At 39.2% G+C, this 16,985-nt stretch overlaps 1 protein-coding gene and 1 pseudogene across 2 annotated transcripts; both read right to left on the bottom strand.

Annotated features, from left to right (window-relative positions):
- Positions 1-3,762: 3,762 nt before the first annotated feature.
- On the bottom strand, positions 3,763-8,970 carry LOC111341764 (uncharacterized; annotated as a pseudogene). Its single transcript, XR_015991539.1, has 5 exons — positions 8,815-8,970; positions 6,803-7,252; positions 6,377-6,709; positions 5,971-6,036; positions 3,763-4,690 (listed from the first exon to the last, which is right to left on the bottom strand). The product of XR_015991539.1 is annotated as an uncharacterized LOC111341764 (transcript).
- Positions 8,971-9,830: 860 nt separating this feature from the next.
- On the bottom strand, positions 9,831-15,979 carry LOC148724161 (uncharacterized). Its single transcript, XM_088732685.1, has 4 exons — positions 14,889-15,979; positions 13,349-13,735; positions 11,817-12,092; positions 9,831-10,818 (listed from the first exon to the last, which is right to left on the bottom strand). The coding sequence occupies exons 1-4, from the start codon at positions 14,926-14,928 to the stop codon at positions 10,661-10,663; spliced, it is 861 nt and encodes a 286-aa protein (XP_088588811.1). The 5' UTR covers positions 14,929-15,979; the 3' UTR covers positions 9,831-10,660.
- Between the last annotated feature and the right edge of the window lie 1,006 nt (positions 15,980-16,985).

Genomic DNA, 16,985 nt, shown 5'->3' on the forward strand with positions numbered 1-16,985 from the left:
AGATTATTACCCACGTGGCAGGCGCTTGGTGAGGACCTCGAAGACAAGAAAAATTTTGTTAAGGAAGCGAGGATTCTTCGAGAGTTGCAGCATCCAAATATTGTCAAGTTTAAGGGAATCTACACCACACCGGTAGCCCTAATTCTGGAATATGCCCTTTGGAATGGACTCAAGAGTGAGCTCCCTATCCGGCTTTCTTGCCAAACTCAACGACTATGATTGTGAAGGCTTTGACGACCCACGTATTTTTTCCGGTACATGCAAAGATACTGCGAATGGTGTGCAATACCTTCACCACAGAAATGTTGCACACCGGGATTTAAAGCCGGTAAATGTTTTAGTCAGCAACCAACATTATTGCCAGCTGACAAAGGAAGAAATCGGAAAAGTGTGGATCGAGTGCCCCATGGTTTGTAAATTGGCAGACTTCGGTGAAAGTCGGTCGAGTGAGATGCAGACAAAGTCAATTCTAAATTCTCAGACTCTCCGCGTAAATCGTGGCACCCCTGTATATCAGGCCCCGGAGATTCTGGTTGGCAAGACACGTTTGTCAGTCGCCACTATTGAAGATATGAAGAAGGCTGATATATGGGCACTGGAAATTGGTCTATTTGTTTTACTGAATCCTTCTGTGAAGTACCCATATCACAGGGAAATTGAGCGCGCCATGGCTAAGGGAAAACGTGTCTTCAACTTCTTTGTGTGGCTTATTCACCTAAGAATTTCGGATTTTGTAGTAATCGGCTAGATTCTGATATCGGCACCCAGAAATTTCGAATTTCGTAGCTCAGTTCTAAACTTTCGAAAACTAAGAATGGCGTGTCTGTGGTCAGCGTTGTCATCAGTGCCATCTGGCGTGTTGCACATTTTTCAAGAAGTGCAGTGCAAATTTAGTTGGTCAGGGTACTTTTACTTTTAAAACTGGCATTAAAATCACTTAAATGTCTTTTTATCTGTTCTTTCTTTTATTTCCTAGAATTTTCTATACATGCTACGTCGCCCTAGAAAATTGGAAGACGTTCCCACATAGAGATCGTTTTCGGGAAAAAAACTAAAAGGACCCCTAAAAATTTCCGCTACGTAAACGCGACGTAAACGTGACGTAAACTCACGTTTTCGTAAAGCTTTCATTGTCGGCTGTTATTTTCGGGGAAAGGCGAACAACATCCCTAAAAAATTCGAGAGGCTCAAACCACTCCTAGGAAGACCACACATCAAACTTTTCTAGCAATGCGAACTCGAATAATTTATTTATGATTACTTTTAAAGTACTCCCGGAAGCATAAAGAGGCATTTCAGATATTTTCTCAGAAAACAGTCCTTGGGTGCCCCTGAATTATAACGAGGAATTCGTTAAACGGAGGTTGGTTAAATCGAGATTTTACTGTACCTTTTTCGCTGGGCTTAAGAAAATGGTCTTTTATATAGAGGTTGGTTACATCGAGGTTGCACAGTAGATACATGAATGAGGGATTCTCAATTGTTTGTTCATGTTTTGTTAACGTTCTTATTGTGGTTGCTTAAAGATAAAAAATGTTCACTTTGATAGAAACAAGGCTGGGCATTTAACCCCTCGACAACTCTAGGATCTCCCAGTGACATGGTTATTTAATGTCATGAACGCTTTACAGCAAAAGATGATTCCGAAGAAACCTCAGACAAAGACCCTAGTCGAATTTTTTTTATAATTGAAAATGGTCAGGGGCGGTGCTGTTTTTTTACACTCCTTTGATGTATAGGAGTCGTTAAAAGCAGTTTCCAGCTGCTTCCGAGTGATTTTGAGGGGGTTCCTCGTTTTCTATACACGGGGGGGATGTGTAGAAAACGAAGAGCCTGGTCGAAATTTTGTGTAATTGAAGATCTTGTCTTCTTTACACATCTGAGGCCGAGATACCCGTCTCTAGATGCTTATGAGTGATTTTGAGGGGGGTCTTGGTTTTCGGGTCTTAGATCTTAGGTCTTCATTTTCTACACACCCCACATCTTCTCCAACCTACCCTGGTCCCAGAGGTTCTCTTCTCTCTCCCGGAGTACGATGATTCGGCGCGAAGCGCCGACCAACGAGCTGCAAAGCAGCGAGCGGAACGAGAAAGAGTTCTCTATTTCCGCTCGCTGCTTTGCAGCTCGTTCTCTCTTTCCGCTCGCTGCTTTGCAGCTCGTTCTCTCTTTCCGCTCGCTGCTTTGCAGCTCGTTGGTCGGCGCTTCGCGCCGAATTATCGTACTCCGGGAGAGAGAAGAGAACCTCTGGGACCAGGGTATCTCCAACTACTTGATTTCTCAACAAGTGCAGCTGTCAAAAGCATGTACAAACGTGCATTTATTGAGTATTTCACATCATATATCACGGATGAAATGCTACGTAACCCCGGGAAAGATGTTACAACAATTGAAATTGACTTGAAGTCAGATCAATCTTGAAGCCCCGCCACGGCAAGCTAATGAACGAAGTCTACGAATGGCTTTTAACAGATAAAGGAAAGAGCATTATTTTATCGGGGTGGAGATCGGCCGGTATCATGGACTGCGTGAAAGAAATGGCCAGATTCCGTCAAGTAACCCCTACCTTAAGAATTTTGCGTACTGTTGTGTCGAGCACATGGCTCAGTTTTGTTCAGTCTTAAATTTCTTGGCATCCAGTGTTGAAATAAATTTGTTCCAGTTGTCGCCACAAACTGTGTCTTAATCGCGTTAATTTCCTTTATTGTGAAATTCTACCTCCTCTTTCGCGTTAATTTTCTTTATTCGAAACTCGTTTTCCATTAAATTCGCGTTAATTTAAGACGCCTTAATTCCCAACCCCTTAATTTCATGGAGCGTTAATTTCCTATAATAAGGTAGTTGAGGTCAAAATCTGATAAATTTGTACTCTGGCCTGCAGTATAGGCGTTTCATTAGGGCGTGTTACTTTTGTATGCTCATCAACGCTTTTCTTCGCCACGACAGATGTTAGTTTGTTCAATTACTGCCCCCCGGAGCAAAACTTGTGTTCACTTTTTTGTAAAAGGCAAAATCAGCGACCGTGAGTTTCAACTCATTGATCAAGCTGTAAAACTTAAACTTTGTAGACCTTTCATTCTGAGCCATGTGCTCGAGAAAATAAACTACAATCAAACCTCCCTTTGTAACCATAAATTTCGATTGGTTCCGATAAGCGCTGGCGAAAGGGTCTGGTCACCAAATGCGAATTACCCGCAATATGGACCCCCTGTGGCCCGACCTCTAGTACGCGGCTATCTTTCCTAAGCAAACACACTTGACATTTCGGGTGGTCGCCAATGGGAATACCTAAACACCTTCATATTAAAAGGGATAACACTAAAACGCAAAGCAAATGTCATTATTAATGAACATACTATTGACCAAGTGAAATATACAAAATTTCTGGGAATATACATTGATGAAGAACTCTCTTGGAAGTACCATGGCCATACTAACCATATTGCTAGTAAAATCTCAAAGACGAAAGGCATAATGCCGGCAAAGGCAAGACATCACTTAACCTCTAAAACATTGCTAACTTTATATCATACTATGATTTACTACTACTAGAATTATTGTAACATCATTTGGGGGAGTACTTATCCGACTAGACTTCTCTCTATCTTCAAGATACAGAAGAAAATTGTAAGGATCATAACCTTCTCAAATTTTAATGAAGATACAAGACCTTTGTTTGAGTCCTTAGAAATACTAAAATCTATGACCTAAACATCTACCTGACAGCAATTCTCATGTATTAAAATTACCATGACAAGCTTCCAATATTTTTTAATAACTTTGTTATTACCAATGATAACTTATATTCTTACAATACATGAATAGTGTCACAGATTGTGTTTAATAGAACAAATTATGGTAAATTTTCTACTAGATATAGGGGAGTTATTGTATGGAACAGTCTACCGAGTGAGATTAGAAACAAATTCGTTCAATCTTTTCAAAAAATCGCTAAACCTATATGTTCAAAAAAATAATTTGTATTAGACATATTTGAGTTTCTATCAGCATGTTGAGAATATAAAATAATTGTGTATTTGCAAATCTCTAATCGATAACAAAGACATCAATATCCGCCGTCTATTATTAGTAAACTATTTCAAATGATACTATAATTAAATGAGGATTCGTTTAAAAAAGCTCAGCAGAGCTTGCTAGATCTCCTTCCGTATCTTGTTTGTAATGTAGTATGTATTATGTGATGTAATAAACTATTGAACGCGAATAAACATCAATTCAAGACATTCAGGATGTGTATTCAGAAAGAAACTAAAAACGTTTCACTTCCGGTTCGAATTCCCCATCCTAGTCAGGCAAGCTTCAAATTCCCACCCCCATCGGGCACGGGCGACGGTAAAATGCCCGTGCGTTGTCTACTTGCCCGAAGGGAGGGGAGTTTTGAAGCTTAGAATTAATCGGTGCATTACCCCATTTAGTTTAGTTTTCCATTGGTGTGCGCTATCTTGCTAAGCATTTTTGCCCAACATTCTTAGCCGAGTGCATGCTTGTAGGATCAGTTTTTATTTCCTCCAGAACTGGTTTTCAGCGAAAAGCCAAAGGCCGCTACGTCATCATGTTTTTGTAAAATGGATGTGCAATGCTTCCCCCGTCTTCGGTGAAAGGTGTGTCGACTAAAGAAGCAGTGCTTGTAAGATCAATATCGTTACCAATACTTGCAAGAGAAGTCGAATACCTGAAAAATAATGAACGCGAATCAAAATTTAGCAGAATTTTTCTTAGTTCCTAATTTAGATAGCCTAAAATTTTACGTTATACCTTTTCAAAATGTAAGCGTCTTTTTCTATTTAGTCTTTTTCTTTATTTTAGTCTTGTCTTTTTCTTTTATATTCAGAAGCAATACATTGGCAATAACAATGGCAAAGGAAATTTTTCTCAGTCCTAGATATCCTACTCTTTGTCACGCTTCTCCACGGCACTTTACTTCATTTTTAAATTCAGCGCCTGCTTGTTCGCTGAATACCAGTGTATGCAAGAGGACCCGAACTGATAATCTCTTGCTACGCGCATTTACCATTTCATCCTCCTCTAGCCACAGTATTCTGCGCCAGTGCCACGCACCTTGCACGATCCGAGCAACTCAGCACTACTTCTGTGCATTTAACGCCTAACATTTCCAATGGACTCTTTTCCCACAGCAATTAATCTAACACATTAGACAACTTAATCACATTTTTATTTCCCACGATTTGATGTTACTCCACGGCACTCTTCATCTTTCACACACCAACACCTCACACTGATCCCTATTCAGATGAATTCAGGCAGGAGCCTAAGGAATGGTTCCTGATTCATGCTAATATTCCACATCAATAAAATACTATCTCACCGAAACAAGCTAGCTTAATTGTATTTTGCACTAGTACGTACAGACTACACCAAGTCAATCCCACGCCAGTCTACTGCAAGTGATGGCCCTTTTAATGCTCCACTCCACTTGAACAACACTGACCTCGAGTGCGCTAAGCTACGTTACCTCTTTCCATACAAGACACATGGCTCATGCTGTTGACATTCCACTCCACATCGTTAGTCATTTTTAACATTGATCCAACCACTTCATGTACTTTCAGTCCAATTTTGCTTTATTCCTTGCATTTACTAACCTGCGAACCAGGCCTTAATTATTAGCACTACACGACGCGCGTTTTTCCACTTGTGGGAATACTGGTGACGAATCGGGGAGATGTTTGGTGGGGGTCTGGATCCCTTGTAGACCTCTCGCCGGTTCACGTAACTCAAAGCCTCATAATTTCCCACGAGCTCGTGGTGAAATGCTAATGATAAGGACCTGCTCGCAAATGATGCATTTACTGCTCACAAAAGTATTCTACACCTGACCGTGCTCTTCTGTACATATTTTGTATTATGACTTGATCTTTTGATACTCTAACTTCCTATCAGCTCACTGTTTGGACTATGAGTTTGCTTGTAGGTTTTACAATCAATACTAACCGGAACAACTGCTCTTTGCGCTGAGAGTTGATGTGTCGTCATCAGTTGTTTTCACGGTTGGTCTTTCTAAAAGAAGGCAAAAAAGCAGAGGGCAAAGATTAATGACAAGTTAGAATTAGCTCATTGGAAATTTGCCACGATAAACTGATTTTAAATTCAAAACATCCCATAGATGAAAAACGTTTCTTTCAAGCCCTGTGAGTAAATCTGAAGGGTCAGTGCATTGGGAGCAGCTCATAGTAAAAGTGACACGGATTAAGTTGAGCGTATAATCATCATTGAATCGAAATACCATTGAATGACCAAATGAAAGAAGATTAACGGTCTTTCCAAAATTCAGCATTGGTTTAAGCTACAGCCTGGCTTTAGTTTCAGTAAATTATCAAACCATACTCGCGCACGTTACCTCTTATAAAAAGATTGATTTCCTCCCATGTCGTATTATGGAGGCCTGACAGATACTTTTCACAGAGGTATCGATCAGCATCTTGTAAAGTTACATTTCTTAGTTTAAAAGAAACGTAAGTTTCGTTCACTGAGAAGTCATCATCAGGACAGGGTGTAGGAATTTTTAAATTGGTAACTTGAGTGCAACTGAATTTTTTATCCTCTCTGTTCTTTCCAATGATAAGAATAGCCACGTTATTTTTTAAGAGAGTGTACTTGGCACGGCCAACAGTTCGGTCGTCTACTGATCTTGTAAACGATAGGTCAATAGTCTCCATCATGTTGGCTGACTCTAAAAAAAGGTAGAATTTCAGAGTTTTTCAGGCTACTTTCATCATCCATACACTAATAGCGTTAAGGATATCACTGAGTTACTTTGCCTTACCATTACGGACAATAGAGGTGCCATGTTGAAACCCGTATGAGGGTCCTGCGGTAGCAATCACGTGCACAGAATGCTTGAGTGGCATCTGACTCAAGCCAAGCTCAACATTCACACCATACATTGCCTGATCTTGAATGGTAAAGTTTTTAAGAGTGAATGTTAATTTGTATTTTGAGTAGTTTCAACCCATTTTGCTATCATATCCGTCTCGCACCTTGAAATTTCCACGACTATCTACAACACCAAGCTTCTTGGTCATGAAGTTCCCATTATGTATTGAATTATAGATGCCAAAGGTGATTTCGTACACATCAGGGGCACCAAATGGGCCGGCCGGATTGCCTACCAAATTGTTGTATGAAAAGCTCCAGCTTAGAGTGACCTTTTTCTCTAATGTGGCCTTTAAAGGACTCTTTGGTATGTCATCTGTGAAGCTCATACTACATGACACTATTAAAATCAAGGAAATGCAAAACATGCAAAAGACAATTAATCAAGAGATCAATAAATTGAATTGTAATATCTTTTGAAAAATATATAGTTTGATGCAACACAAATATATCAGTTTGAAAAATTCAAGTCAACTTATATATTGCAAAGCAATTTTGACCAAAAAAAGACTAATTTTTTAAATACACATTTTTTCAACTTTCGGTCTCTCGTACTTGCTAATTGTGTCAATAATTATCTCTTTTCCATCATCAACAACTCCCTTTCAGTCCCACACCAGCAAACCGATTTTAATGCTTTTCTTTTACAAGACAAATTTCAAATTTCCAAGGTGATCCATAAAGTCGCGAAATAGCATCTTTAAAGTGCATTGTGTTTGGCCATCAAACTCCCAAGCTCATTTCGATGCATTTAAATTAATGTAGCCGTTCTCTGCTTGTTTTTTTAAGTAATTGTGGATCGAGAAATTTGTCACCATTATATGTCGAGGTTTTTACTCCGAGATATTCGTCCTCCAGTCTTATCACTAAGTTTTGGTGTGAATACCCTTGCTAAAAAGTGAAATTTTTTTAACTCAAATCCCGACCACAAAACGATGTCAAATTTGACATGTTTCTGATTGAAATGAGGTCCTTATGTTATATTCGGGACTTTGGAAAAGCCAAGACAGCAAATATTGGTGACGAGAGTGTGTTCAAACAGAAGATTTAACGAGCAAAAAAATTTAGCATTTAAACCTTTGCACTTTTCCTTGTCTACGATTATCAGCCGCTGTTTGAGAATGAGCCAGCGCTCATTGGAGCACAAACTGGAGGAAAGGTCGGAAATCGAACCTACTGCCAAACAACAACGTGAAATCACCACCAGTTGCGTGCTCTGAGAAAGGTTACCTTAACAGCGAATTAATTATTAACAGAAATCAGAGTTGCTCTACAACGTTACGCTAGAGTTGGGTTCTGGCGCTATTTGAGACAAAAAACCCCTCCAGCCATTCGCTAAATTCTTCAGAAAGTATAAAATAATTTTCTCCTTCACGTTTTCCTTGGCCTTGCTTTGCTCACTGCCTTTAAGCTGGTTTATCACAGTCTCGGCCGCAGTAGTTTCTCGTATGATATTTCCGTGAAAAGCAGGAAGCTTTTGAATAGTTAAACAGATCAGTGGCCGTAGATAACTTTGGAAAATTTCCTCGAAGTCAATAGCGTACGATAAGTCATTTCAGACAGTTCTGACAATTTCGTAGTGCGCTCTTAATGCAATGCTTCGTACCACAACTTTGGGTTCTGTCCTCGTGTACCGGTTCACAAGAGCCAATACAAAAGACCAAACAATACACAATAGTTAACCGAGAACTCCTAAACAAAGAAAGAACAATGGTAATTCCCTTGTGAACCGGTACACCAGGATAGAACCCAACTTTGTTGTTAAAGGGCATCAACATAGTCGAAGCAAAACTTCCCAGTTTCACCACCCCGCAATTTCCAAACATTACGGGAGACATTGAGCAGTCTTTCACATATCGCCGTTATCGTCTACACGTATATGCTACTACCGTTAAAACTTACCTTGAAGCAATGTTACCATACATATAATACTGAAGAAAACTTGGTGCAAACGTAAATTCATGTCAGCCACTTTGAGTCAAGGCAACCGCATGGAAATGTACCGAGTTAGCGTTTTCATTACCCATGAGACATTGTCTAGGCATTTCAGCTATCGTGACCAAATGTCACGACCGTGACAGTATTTGGATTTTCGGAAATGTGCTGTGGTGGCTGAACGCCCGATACCCATAGCCTCCACTGAATGATTCTTTTAAACCTCTTATGAGTAGCAGGTGTTTGTTTAGAAATATAAAACGATTCAAAGAATTGTGTACCCCAGCGAACTGTGAGATCTCTATATTCATAGTTAGTATATTCTGGCAGGTTCTTGACGCCGCAAAAAAGTTGAACCAACTGAATTAATTAATAACCGAGAACCTTGCGCTCTCTTAGTATTCAAAAGCTCGAAAAATCCGCCCCCATAACTAGTTCTCAGATTCACTTGGCGCAAACAAGGAATATTCCCAATTGGTTTGCATGAGGTTTTCTGCGGAAATAAGGTCAATATTTCCGACGACCGTTCTGTGACCATAATTCAAAGGGAAAAAACATATCGATTTCATGGTATGCCCAAGTTCGAATATTTCGTTAATTGAAAGACGAGTATGATTTTTAAAATCACTTAAGATTTCCAGACGAGATTCCTAGAGAAATTTTGACCGCTAGTTAGTCCTCTTAAGACCCCGATTGACTGTTGGGCCTTCAACGTGACTCGTCAACATTCGTGAAATTCTAGATCTTTAAAAATGTTGCTGTTGAAAAAATATTCAAATAGCGCAGCAAATTCTTGCTGCGTGACAGTCATTGACATTGGGCAAGATCGTAAGTTTGAATTTTAATTAAGCGCTCACCAAAGAAGCCAGTCCATGCCCCTGTTCTAGGAATTTTTTCGGTGAAGGAGTTGTGTTCTGAACTAACACTGTAAAATAAATTAAAGCTAAACAAAGAGAATTTTGGGTACCAATGCACTCATCAAATGGGTGCGTCAAATTTTTAATTCAAAAACCTGTAAATGGTTTTTATCAAAGCAACCGCATATCTTGTTTTGCAGAAAATTCTGTACCGTCCATAACAAAAAATGATTTTTATTTTAGTTTTATTTTATTTTAGTTTTCTATTTTTCTTTAGCAATTATTTTAGAGCAGACTTACAGTGTACTACAATAAAGACGCAAGTTCTATCTATAACTTACAAGAACTATCGGGTCAGCGGAGACAATTGAGAGACCGCATAGGAGTAGAAACTGGCAAGAGTCTGGGAAAGCGAAAAAATGGGAGAAACTGTATAGCCGATTTTGGTACCATTTCAGTATACCAGCTAATGGTGGATTCTATGATAAAGGATAATCAAGGGACAGAGCTGAATAACGTATACGCATGAGCCAGGTTTTGCCGCGGAAACACGGATTTTGAGTCGTTCGCATGGTTGATTTCCTATTCTGTTGCTTTGAGCAGTCGTTTTCCTTGCCGCTTTTCTTTTACAGAACAACCTCCAAAAATTTGGTACACCCCCTAAAAATTTTCAAAAATTGATTTTCTTCTTTAAACCTTTGGAAATAGGAAAGTGCCTTCGACGAAAACAGAGTTCCTCGGTTTTAAGGGTCAGCCCTTATTATTTTCCGCTAATTTCGCTAAATTTTAGACCTGGGATACTTGAGCCCGCGTTGTTGACCGCATACCCGCTGACGTAACAGTTCATTATTCAGCTCTGTCTCATCAAGGTATACTCTTGTTCGCTCGCTTTTCCATATCGTCTTCCAGTCACTGACCCCGCCGAGGCTCCTCGTCAGCTCTAGGCTAGATATACTTCATGATGCTTGTACGTCAATTTGGGGCCCATAAGGGATGTTCCTTTTGCAGTAGCGCCCACGCAAACGAAAGACAATCACTGCAGCTACTAAAAAAACAGATACACCAACGACTACTGGCCACACAGCGTAATGTGATGTTGTATGAGGAGCTGGAACTGAAAAAGTTAGAAAGCACCTTAGCAGGATGGTTGATTATCATCATCGTCATCATTATTAGCCAATTCAGAAGTAATGTTAATACAAATTCAACAGTATGGCAGTACAATTGAGGAGATCTCAGATAGGGAAGGCTATGCCAGGGGAAGCCATCTTGGTCATCAATATTCCTGTGATTAAGTTTTGGATGAGTGGTTTGGCCAATGTAGACTCATTTCATAAATAAAATGCAACATCTTTTTTCTTTAATGTGGAGAGCTAATCGAACCAGTGATCGATATTGAGAGAGGATACCAAATTGTAAGACCTTGGTTGAGTAAAGTCAACTGCTTGCGATTGTGTTGGGAATTAGATAATTACCTGACAACACAACAGTTTTCCCGATTGTTACGACAGTGATGTGGTCGATAACATGACTTGCGAGAAAGAAATCTTTACTTTACAAAAGATCAGATAGTCGAACTCATTGAATAGATAATGATCCAATTCGATTTCTTATCACAGAGCGTACCGATGAAACGATCTAGAATGAAAATCAAATCACTATATGCACCATTTTCAAATAAGTTTCAACTCCGATTATTGCATTGCTAGTGTTCTGATTGGTTCAGTAAAATCAGGTTATCAGCTCATATTCCGAGTCACCTTAAATGGAAATGCATAGCTCGGCTCCAACTGTTGCGGAGTTGGAAAAAGCTCCACTGAAATGTCCAAACGTTCAGAAATAAATGAAAATTTATAAAAGGGTATCATTCCATTTGCGCTTGTTGAATTCGAGATTGGTTACAACGATGGAGTAATTCAGTGTTAAGTCATCTACACTGGAAACTCGCTGATTTGAGTAAAGGCTGAAAGTTTCTAAAGAAACCGTGGTGCTGCGTCGGTGGGGGTAACAAGGCAATTTGGTTATATCAACTAAGTTGAAATTGTAAATTGGCCACTTAAGGCCCAGAGTAGGCCTTTCATGGGTATTCAGTTGGGTCGACAAACATATTACCTGTTGGCTCTTTTGATACATAATTATGTTCCATAACTGTAACCACAATCTCCTTATGGTCTTCACCAGCCTGACTATGAGCGCTGCACAGGTAGACTCCGCTGTCGCTTGGCGTCACTCCACTTAGAACCAATGTATCATTACCGACAATTCGCCCCTGTCTCGTCCATGTTATGTTTGGTGTAGGAAGTCCCTTTGCCTTGCTTTTTATACGCAAGTTGTCCCCAATGTTTATGGAAAAGTTTCTCTTTTTTGGACTGATTATTTTAGGAGAATCTGTTGAGATATTTGAGAGTTAGGTTTTTCTAAATTAGAAGTGAACGTCAGAGAAGGCCAACTAGTTGTCTCGTGTGTGACCGACCATTCCTTGCGTATTTAACAACGAATGGTCTTTTTTAAGACTTCATATAGTTGATACAGCAGATAGCAACTGAGACTAGTTTGAGATTTCTTTTTACCGCTGGTCAAATGAGTCATTAGATCCTTTGCATATGTGAATCAAGCAAGAACGTAGACTGTATAGAGTCATGGCAAAATCCATGCACTTTGCAGCCAGGAGATGTTGCTGTTCTACGATGAGGGGACAATCTGTGGCCCCTGAGGGGGTGGGGGGGAAGCAATTCCTAGTAATAGGCTGTAACTGCAATGGGTGACTAACTCTTCTGTAAGGAACAATTTTTAACGCGAGTTATGAAATATTTAATTTCAACAAATGATGTCACTGGCCGGCATGGATCGAACGAAACGAAACGAAATGGAACGGTTAAAAATGCAAAGGAAATAGCCAACGAAAACCTATTACAATATAAATTAAGCTAAATATACATAGGTAAGCTACAACGAAAATAACGATGAAAACTACATAATACAAAACTTACATTTGTTGCGATATAGACGAGTCACTGTCTACCGGCGAAAAAGCTGCACAAAGTGGTACGACGAAAGACAACAGAACTTACTGGGCAAAACTGAACAAACTACGATGAACAATACGGTTTAAATACATATTATGTTACGTAACGTTTAAACGAATTGACACGAAGCATAGCGCACGCCTAATTTTTACTGCAATTAGTACTGTTTGACTGAAAGAACAATAAACAAAGGAAAAAGAATAAGGGAATGTGCCGCTGGACGGGCCCGTTCGCATTTTTACGACTGGATTTATTATAATGGGGTGACATTTTTAATAGGGTTATTAGAATAGGGTCACACATTTTCGGGGTTTTTGGAGTTGAGTAGATTCTAGTGAGTAACTCTAGGGATTTGCAAATGTGTCAATGAATTTTAGGATGACCCACTTGAAAGGGTTTACAAGGTAGATGTATAAACAGAAAGTTGCTGAATTGGATTAATAAAATTACATTTACTCAAAACTGGCTTAATATAGGATCTATGGTAGGCCACTGAATGATTATAGGGCAAGGGTTCTGAGAGGCCAGCAGCACATATCCAGCAAATATTTACCCAAGTACCCTCTCATTCCGGGTCTGTGGCATCCCTGTGCAAATAAAATATAAAAAATATATTACCCTCAAGAAGAAGCTTTACAGGATCCGTCAAAGGAGACTGATGAAGACCAAGCTCCACCTGAAGACAGTAATCATTCTCGTCCTTCATGTTCAAATCATGGAGTATGAATGCAACATGAAGATTGGTCATGTTAAAGTCGCAGCTAATCTTCCTCTCATAGTTTGGTCTTATCAGTACCTCACCATATCTATCGATGGCCAAGAGTTTTGTTTTCAGGAATCCTGGATCTTTCCAGATTCCAAACACTACTTCAAATATGCTACTGTTCCATGTCTCTGAAGGAGGCAGTCCAAGCGTCCAGTTAAGCGTAGCTTTGTCTTCTCTACGGACAATCAGAGGATCACTTGGTGCAGAAACAATTCTGGGATACCTTACTTGGCACAATGCTATAAAATCGTGAAAATAAAATGGAAAGGAAAAACAAATAGAAAGTGCAATGTCGCATAAAGCCAGAGTCAAAAGTAACCACTTGAGCTATTAAATCGCTCCTTTAGTTGAATGGTCGAAGCTTTGTTTAGTACTCCTTTATGTCATAATGATATCTTCACCAATCCAACTTTTTTCTCTTCCATGGAAATTGCTTTTGAAATGATCTATTTTTCCCATATTTTCGCATTTTTTACATCATACTTATTCAAATGTAATTGCCCTTTCGCTGTTTCCGCGTATTCCATCTCCAGCTCGGTGGTTCCAAGGTGGTTCCAAGATTCTTCCCTTTCCAACACAGTAATTCGTTCAGGTAAACACACTTAAAGATATGCAAATTTCCTTCTGGCTTTTTCTCAGAAAAATAGAATGTTTACAAACGACTTGCTTGAAAGGAAACGACATAAATGATTTTCAGAAATTTAAGTTGGATCGTTCTTGAGTATTTGCATATTTTCTCCAATGAAACAAAAGAGAGACTGTTAAAAAAATTTCGTGAGAAATCATCTTCGTTCGATAATTTATGATATGCCTTGTGGCGAATTTCTGCCACAAGCACAGCTTCAACCCGCTTCAAAGATAGAAAATATATTACTCTTTCAGTTTCTGTTTTTAAACACCGTAGCTGTCTCAGTTTTTCATATCTCTACAGTGGGTCTCTAGGGGTGCAAAATTCAAAGTGTACCTAATTTCGACAGAGTTACGATGTTATTCCATCCGCTTCGGATAAAACACTGAATACCCTCCTCTTACTTTTCGCTTTCACTTTAGCAGATAGTTACCCTGAATCAAAATAGATAATATCCTCAGCTGACTTATTTTTCCTGTACATCATCTATCAGTCGCTTTTGATTCTGTTTCTCACGCTTAAATTACGCTGGCAAGGTATCAAATAGTGGCTTTGACCTACTTATTTCGCGAGCTTCGACTTTGAAGCGTAGGCGTCATTTCAGTGTAACGATTACGCTTCCCTAGTTTCCGCGTTTATTAAACGTAGACCTTTCACTCTTTTCTCCATGTTCTCGATGAAACTAATGCGTTGTCTTTGTGATTTTCTCCATAAATCGGTCAGTAGCGAATCATTTAACGTAAAGGGTTGCATGTTCAACGTACCTGAGAGCCACAAGGACATCAAAAGAATAACTGGAAACATGGTGGCGGTTTCTAGTTGACACTGCGCGGGAGGATCGTTTTCTCATGCAATGCAAGTTTGCAATAACATAGTTAAAATTTTACAGTAAACACGAAGTTATTCACTAAAAATAAGGCATCCTTCACTGAGGCTAAAATCCACAGTAAATCAGAATCCAAACAGAGTGCACAGAATTTCGCTTTAAGTAGAACGCTATTCTTTACATTCGTAAAAATTCATGTTTCCCAGAAAAAACCATTAGCCTATCGGGGGTTTCCCCATTCATTTGTTGTGATGAATACCAATTGCAGAACGTAATTATTTGGGTGTGAACGGGAACTATAAGTTAGGCTGCCTTCTAAGAAGGAAATTTCGTAATGCGACGCTGCCCAGCCCAAACAAATAATATTTTAGAACTTAGAGTTTCGAAAGCAAGTGGAGAAGAGAAGAGGAGGAGCTAGAACCTTTTTTAACAATGCACTTAACCTCTTCCTCCGACAATACCAACAAACATTTCCAAATTTATTTCTATTCTAAGCCTATTCCAAATTCCTCCCTTTCCGCGCCAAAGATGTGTTTATCTAGTACCTGGTAAGCTACAATACAAAGCTGGAAATTACACAGTTATCTAGTGAAAGACATGCATAGGTTAGATTTCTAATTTATTCCTTTGTTATCCAACTACACTCCGTAGAGTACAAATAACGCCCTAGACGAGTGCAAATATCACGCGGTATTTGTACTCCAGAGAACCGGTTAGACGGGTTTCCTTGCATCGCGCAAGCGAAGAATTCGATTGAAGTTACGAAAAAAAAATGGCGGACAATTTGAATCATATTTCTAACGACGAAGAGTCGGAATGGCTGGCAAATGTAGATGCAAGTTTATTAGATGAATCGAACGAAGAAAAACAGCTAGACGACCAGGAAATTTCTTCATTTATTGAAGGAATAGAAACAGCAACATGACAACGCGCCAATTCCGTTCCGCTTCGCATACTTCCGTCACGCACTCCCCGCAAGGTAAATACCGGTATCCACGAAATTCGCCCGCACTGAAATAACAATTTGGCGGGTTGGATAATAAATAACTTATTAGACGTTTTGTTATGTAGTATCGCTGAGTATTTTTACTCGTTCCAAAACAAAACGTCTAATAAGATATATTTATTCTGAACTCTCATTCTTAAATTAGCGTTTCTCAGAAAATGGACACATGGTGTAAATAATTGTTGGACTCCATGCAAAAAACGATTCGAAAGCATCATAACTCGAAGGGAATACACCATGTGTCTGAAGTACGAATATGAGCCACTGTCTTTAAAAAATATTTTGAGTCACCTTTTGGACGGTTAAAGTAAATGACTTCCTATTTCCCATTTGTACGTGGAAGGAAGACATAAAATGCTGGAGGGCATATACATGCAAAGCGCCAGCTCTAGACTATTATACCCAAAAAAGAAAGCGTTCATGTTACATCCTTTTTTCCAATTTCTGCCCTAATCTCGGTAGTTTCAAATCTCGGCTACGGTCTTTTGCAAGTCTCCGTTGACTACTATAAATCTTATTCCCCTGAAGTTTACTGGAAGCTGGGGTTAAGAGCATTTGGTATACGTCTGTTACGTAACGTTATGCTATTTTAGTTTAAATAAAAAGATTAGACTTGATATATCAACAATCCAAACCTGAGGGCCTCATGTTAGATAACTCCTTGGGTTAATGAGCGTCCCTCCTTAAATAAAGTTTCTTGATTGATTGATTGATTGATTGACTGATTGATTGATTGACCTCTTCGTTTTTGGCGGTTGACAACATCCACGAATCTCTGGTTTGATGCATAATTTTATCGTCTCCTTGAAATTTCTGAATATCAAGCTTGACTGTCTCTTTGAGTCATACGCTCCAACTTGAAATCTGACATTTCCTCCAACGTTATTCTTCACAATTAAATCTTGTATTTGAGAAACGTTTGTTAATATGTATAGGCTACATATCTCCTCGTTTAATCATGACAGTTAACGTTATTTTTACAAAATCTGTCAGGTGTTTTATTTTTCTAGCCTACCTGTCTTAACATGC

Source organism: Stylophora pistillata, chromosome 9, assembly GCF_964205215.1.
Source record: "Stylophora pistillata chromosome 9, jaStyPist1.2, whole genome shotgun sequence".
NCBI lineage: Eukaryota > Metazoa > Cnidaria > Anthozoa > Scleractinia > Pocilloporidae > Stylophora > Stylophora pistillata.